Source organism: Folsomia candida, unplaced genomic scaffold, assembly GCF_002217175.1.
Source record: "Folsomia candida strain VU population unplaced genomic scaffold, ASM221717v1 Fcan01_Sc051, whole genome shotgun sequence".
In the NCBI taxonomy this organism is placed as follows: Eukaryota; Metazoa; Arthropoda; class Collembola; order Entomobryomorpha; family Isotomidae; genus Folsomia; species Folsomia candida.
The window spans coordinates 54,113-61,045 of NW_019091243.1; the positions used below are offsets into that span (position 1 = coordinate 54,113).

The 6,933-nt window shown below is 38.2% G+C and overlaps 1 protein-coding gene across 1 annotated transcript; it reads right to left on the minus strand.

The window, feature by feature from the left end:
- Positions 1 to 302: 302 nt before the first annotated feature.
- LOC118433414 (interferon-induced, double-stranded RNA-activated protein kinase-like) lies at positions 303 to 1,232 on the minus strand. The gene has a single exon (XM_035845336.1). The coding sequence runs from the start codon at positions 1,230 to 1,232 to the stop codon at positions 303 to 305; it is 930 nt and encodes a 309-aa protein (XP_035701229.1).
- Between the last annotated feature and the right edge of the window lie 5,701 nt (positions 1,233 to 6,933).

Here is a 6,933-nt window from a genome sequence, read left to right on the forward strand (position 1 = left end):
ATAAAATATATTCTCCCTGACTCAGCAATAATTACATCCCCATTTGTCGAATTAATGGAAAATCTTCCTAAATTCTGCTCCGGTTTGGCGCTCATCATTTCAATTTCATTCTCCCACTGACAAGGAGCAGTTGGCCACAAATACGTATGAAATAGCAGTGCAGAGAACATCGTCGTCAATGTGAGTAGGGTGAACAGCAAGCACAGTGTAAAAGGATAAATTTTATTCGCTCCTAGATTTGAAAAAGTGGAAAAATTTTATAAAATTGTACTAATGCAAGAAGAAGTTCGAAAACTCTTATCTTAACCTGCAACTTTCGAGCATTTTGTCACCCCCGCTGCCGTCATGTTCTTGTCAAAGTCTAAAATTGACTTCACATCCAACTTCACTTGCTTAACTACCGGCCGTAAATATTTGTCTTGATGACACATATTTTTGATAAGTGTTAAAACTTTGTCACAAGGAAATCCAACCGGGTCAATCTGACATGAAAAGGGATACCCTGTCGTGCTTCCCGGGACATCCTTCGGAAACAAATTTGAAAACGTTTTCCCTAATGCGTACACATCCGCCATTTTTGAATTCTCATTCTCCGGACTTCTGTACTCGAGACAGCCCACCATCTCACTTTGTAGGTCGTCCTGCCCATACTTTCTGGCCAGACCGAGATCCCCAATCTTCCACTCGACCAACCCATTGACATCTCTCCTCCCCAGGATGTTATCAGGTTTCAGGTCTCGATGTATGATCGACCTATCGTGCAGATAACTCAGACCACTTAGCGCGTTTAGCATAATCCCTGGGATGAACCCTTGGCGGGATTGCATATTTGAATTTTCCGCCAACCACTTCTTTAGCGAGAAATCACACAATTCCATCACAGTATAAAGAAACTCGCTGTCTGCACGGGTCGAACTAAATTGCGGAGATTCTGGCCGAGAACTCTCCCAACCTAAGCCATTCAACCAAAAAGAATAATACCGGACGACATTTGTGTGGTTAATCTCCTGCAAAAGGATCACTTCTCGCAACATCTTGACTGGGTCCCACTCGAACTGTTGTAGCGTCTTGTAGACAAAGATTTGCTTTACGGCGTAGTGAAACTCAATATTTCCGAGAAGGGTTTGCCTTGCTTTGTACACTCTGCCGAAACTGCCAGTGCCGATTAGATGGAGGCATTCCAAGTCCAGGGTGGCATTCCTTTTCCAAGGGCTATTAATTAATGTCGACATTTTGCCTCGTACTCGCAGAATAGTTACAATATCACTGTAGAGTTACGCATTTATTAATCATGACGTGAAGTCTGCCCAGCATTAAACTCGACTTATAAATTATGCATTATATACTTAATTTGCAATAAAGTCTTACATTTCCTCAACAAAAACTGCAAAATGTCACTACAATTTCCTCATTTACAAATATTAAAGCGATTTAACGAAGGTCGCATACCCTACCAAGGAAAACAAATTAATCTTCAGAGTTTCAAGACAGGAAGGATTATGCTGAGTACGACAATTGTGACATTTTCTAGTGTGGTTAACTGACTCTACATACATGCTATAATTTTTAGAGTATTTATTTATTGGATATGTTGGGCATAAAAGATAGAAACGATGGCCATCTCATAACTACTTCGACTCAATAAACCGAATATGCGTCTGAACCTAAAATTCCAGAGGAAGTTCGCGGTTGAAACTGCTATCTGAATTTCCAAATAAATCATGGGAAATATTTTATTTATTTAATTACTGATTTTCCTTATACTCAATTTCATCCTTATTTACAAGACAAAATGCAAATAAAAAATTACATCAAATTGTTAGAGTATTTTATAAAATTTAGTTATCAAGCTACAAACTAACACGACAAAATCTAAACTATTTACAGAGCATGAACGATTCGTATTTGCTAGAGTTCATAAATTTAATTACATTATCTATATTGACGATGAATATCTTTAGTTGGTTCGATATGAGAGCCAGATAGTTTTACTACAAGTCGACACCTTCAGTTCCAAAATGTCATCACTCGTTCGACCATGGCACGGTCATCTTTGGACCACTCGTCTCGAATAACTTTCCAGAGCCCGAAAAAAAAATTTTTGTGCTGTTTAAATAATTTTTTGAGGTATCCGAACCCGAAAAAGTCCATTTTTGAAGCATCAGGAGACTTGACCATTATCTGGCTCTTCTCTATGATGGTTATTCCAAATTTTTGTTTGACCTCTTTGGCGTAGGCGACTACCTTCCGAGCGGTGTGAGAAGTTGCTGCGTCATCATGAGTGACAACCTTCTTAAGCTCACCAGGATGAAGATTTCGAAGATCAACTTCAATTAATGGTTCTAAAACGTTGCTAGTATAATAGTCAACATTGACCTTCCATATTTTTGGCACTCGGAAGAGTGGGGGGGTTCCACGGCCCGAAACAACTCCGACCACAATGAACAATTTATAAAAGTGGTCGTGCCGAACTACCCACTCTTTCAGCGTACATTTCTCACGGGGGACGTAGCATATTGGCCTATCCCCATTGGTATTTTGTAGCCCTAACATCCCTTCATCTAAAAACACTACCAACTCCCACTTGCGACCAGCCAAATATTTTTCATAAAATGATCTGCACGCAGCTTTGCGAATTTGCTTGTGGCGGAGGAGAAGCCGATGAAGACGATATTTCTTTCTCTTGAAGAGGTCCAATTGATTCAAAATTCGACGTACTGTATCCTGTGAGGCATGGACCCTTCTGGCCATATTACATTGAGAGTAGGGATTCTTTCTGGAGGCCACAATTTTGACCTATCTCATCATGGCTTTGGTGACCCCCAGTTTACGAAATTTAATAATTGGTGAAGTAAGTCCCTGTGCTTGGTTTTTTCGTAAAATTCCAACAGTATTATTAATATCGGACACCGGCCTCTGAGATATGACATGTCCGACAACTTTTAATCGATGCACTATGACCTTAGAGGTCAATCTTTCCCCCGGAAAGTGCTTTAACCATACCCACCACTTCGGGAGGGGTCTTCTTAGGCATTATTAGGTTTATACAAAAACAAAAAATATATTTGAAAGGATAAAGGTTTACTTATCATTGACAATTTTTTTTGAAAATTTCCCACCAAAAATACGCGAGATATAAATTCATAAACTCCGGCAAATACGAATCGTTCACCCTGTATAAGCTGTACTAGATAAGGAGAAATGTTGTTTACGGACATTATGGATGTATAAAATTGAAAACTTTATTGTTTTCTAACTGCTGTCAAGCTTATCTAACTACATATTTAATTGAGATTTTTTAGTTGCCATGGAAACTAATTTTAACAAAAAATTGTTGCTATAGGCAATTACCAAACAATCAGGAAAAACGAAAAAATTAGAAAAATTAATGATCCGGATTAGAGTATTTTCAATTTTATACACATTTACTGCCTCTGCCGTCATAGCAACACAATTTTATGAGAATTATTCAAAAAAACAATGGATTCTTAATAATTTCTGCCATGGGGATGGTGTAGCTATGACAAAGCCCAATTTCCCTATATTAATGGTCAAGTAAGTTGCATCAATTTACCCCCATGTTTCCCTTATCTAATAATAAATAATAATTGTACTAGATAATTTGTTTATTTAATTATTAATACTAAGGACACGAATCGAATTTCCGTGTGCCAGACCTCAATTTGAGAAATTCCACTTTACATGCAATCTCATGTAAATAGTTTTTTAAATATTTAAATCTTGTAGTGAAAATGATGTCCAGAAAACCTACTACAGCAGCGGCTATTTCACTAGATATCGCGAGTGTACATTCGTTTGCAATGAGGTCCACATGGGTAATGATTTTATTGAGGCCAATTGCAACGGTCCACTAGAGACTTTTAATACTGGGTGGTGGCAATGCTGCTTTCTTGCTTAAAAATTCGTTAAGGGAGAACAAATTATTTTGTTTGTTTGTTTGTATGTTTATTAATTCGTAAAGTTTGCTATATGCATGGCTTATTATATTTGATAAGAGAAGGGAAAAGAGAAATTACATTGCGTTTAAGAATTTGGTAGAATAAATTCACGTAGAAATATATATAGAAAAGTGAAGCATTCAGCAGATTTGTTAATAGATACGATTTTAAACAGTTATTGTCGAATACATAGTTTGTTAAAGTATCAGTAAGTACAGAGCATGGTCCAATCAGTTGGATAAAATTGGACGACGACATAATTTCATTGAAGTCAGGTTTAAGTTGATTTAAGTTAAAATCACAAATTAAGTAAGTCTCACTATCTTTTGTGCTTTCTTTACAGTGTTCAAGTTCTTTGAGAAAGAGATTTTTGGTTGTAGAAACACGGTAGATAAGGAAGATGGTGATCCTTGGTTAAAAGGGTTTTTGAATTGTAAATTTTAAGGAATCAACTGGAGAAGGGGGATTGTAATATTTGAATATCATAATCTTCCTTAACATAGGCTATCACGCCTCCTCCTCGTTCTTTGTGGGTTTTGATTCCAGGTCGATCTGCTCGGAGAACATGATAATTTGGGATCTGGATTTCGTCGTCTGATATTTCATCAGTTAGCCAAGATTCGGAAACACAGAAGACATCAAAATTGAGGCTTTGACTAAGTGACGTAATGTCGTCTTTCTTTGATTTGGAGAGAAGGTCGCGAATGTTAATGTGTCCGATTTTGATACCTCTTAGCAGGCTTAGTTGATTATGTGGGGGATGGATGGTAGGAGTAGTTATTGTTGTATTTAGGGAGCATGTCATGCAAACCCAATCAATTGAGTTGGATCTGTACTTTGGATGGAGTTTTCGAAGACAAGGCCGATGATATCTGCCATCACATTTTGAGCATTTAACTTTATTCTTAAGATCTTGTTTTATGCATATTATGCAAGAAGTTGTGGTCGTAGAGTCGCAGTCATGACATGTCCATGTGGAGTTGGTTATCTGGAGATGACAATCCCGATAAGAAGGCAGAGGTTCGACGCAGGTTCGATGATACGATAAGTTGCATTTCTTGCAAATAATTGAGAGTTGATTCTTTCGTCCAGGGCGCAGACATTTTGCACATGGTCCTGGATTTATTGCGTTGATTCCAGAGAGGAGGAGATAGATAAGTAACATATGTACGTCGACTTTTGTTGTAATAATTATTTTTGCTTAAGGTTGTCGATTTCGAATTAGGGACAATGCTTGTATGGGAGTGGTAGGAGGATAGTCTACTATGTATTAGAGTCGTCATATGAATTGGATTTTCAATTCTCACATTGTTATTATTATAACACTCGCTATATATATCCTCGCGATTATAGTAGTTATAAGGGATGGTGGGACTGTTTCCCTCTTGCTCAGCTGTACGGAAAAAATATTTTTCTAGCAAAACTGTCAATGTTGCTTGAAAACTAATAGTTTGCGAATTGTACTCATTCCAATTAGCTTGTCGAATAGATATGTTTCAGCTTCAAATTGGTATAAAAATTGATTTGTAAAATTGTATAGGTCAGTCCAAAAGATATTAAAAAGCCAGAGACAAAATTGGCCATGTTTGTTCCTCTCTCCCTACAGGACTACTAAAATTCTATAAATTTTACGTTTAAAGTGTTTTCCCTGAATAAAGTTTGCATTGGCTACAAAGAATTATTGGATTTGATATAGCAATTCGGTGTCATTTAAACCTAGTTTTCTCATTCTTGCATAGCTCAATTTGTGCATCACCGTCAATACAGGGTGGTTAGCGTACTACTTATAAGGGAGTATTTCAAAGAACCATAATAAAATATATTACTTTTGATATTTTTAATTTTTCTATAGACCTGTGCGGAATATTCTCAATTTTAGTATTTTACTTACATGGACAGCATGCATTAGTAAGGGAAATACTAATTTTGCCTGCCAGATTTCACAAGGCGTTTTGCAATTTTGCCAAAATATACCAATCCCTGCCACAACCGCTGGCCCAGTCGTTTTCCGAAAGATATGATAATCTTCCCATTCTCCACTAGGAATCCCATTACCGCCAGGCCCACCAGAGTACCACATATTACAAAGACTGGCCTAATAAGTTCTTCTGAGACGGGTAAAGCCTCATGAAAAGTCACTGGCTCCTTCAGGTCCCCAAAGGAGGTTTGCATCGCCTCAAAGTATTTCTGTTTACCGTACTCAGACTTGAATTTTTTAAAACTTCGCCAACTCTTTTCACCTGAAGCCAAACTTTCCACAAGCCAGTCTCACTTATGCGCCCGTAATCCCTGGCAAAATAAGGGGTTAGCAAGTTCCTATCCCCCAGTCGTAATTCTAAATTCCTAAATGGAGACTCTCCCCTGTTTAGGACAACGTGACGGTTTCGAATAAGTTTATACACTTTTGTGACAAAGTCAAAGTCAATCTCGTATAGAAATATGGCGATGCTGGGGTAAGTTTTGGTTGAATTTTCCGTTACAATTCTGTTCATGATTTTTCCTGCGGATTCGTCATTTATGCCGACGACCTTCTCTTGAAATCTGGTCAAAAAATTGGTAAATTCTGGACTTTGAATCCCACTCGAGAGTAGGGTTGGGATGATGTAATCCAGCAGAGAAGATTTAGTTGATCGAGATTCGAAGTGATAGAAAGGATCCCGCGCTACGGTAAGGATGTCCCAGTTAATCAGATCGCGTACCCCGCGGGGAGTATCGGGCGGGGTGAGGACCGCCAGACAAGAATATATCGAACCTTGATATAAATTCGCCATCAAGATGAGATACCCAAATAGCCAAAAAGCTAGAAGTATCAAGGTCACTTTGCATTGACGATATGCCGCACTATCACCGACCTGACCAAGAAGGATGGACGCCACTGTGATCAATTTTTCCACCATGACCAATATCCAGTTGTTACGACATCCTCCCATCAATTCCAGCAAGGTCAAAAATCCCGCTAAGCCAACTACGCTAA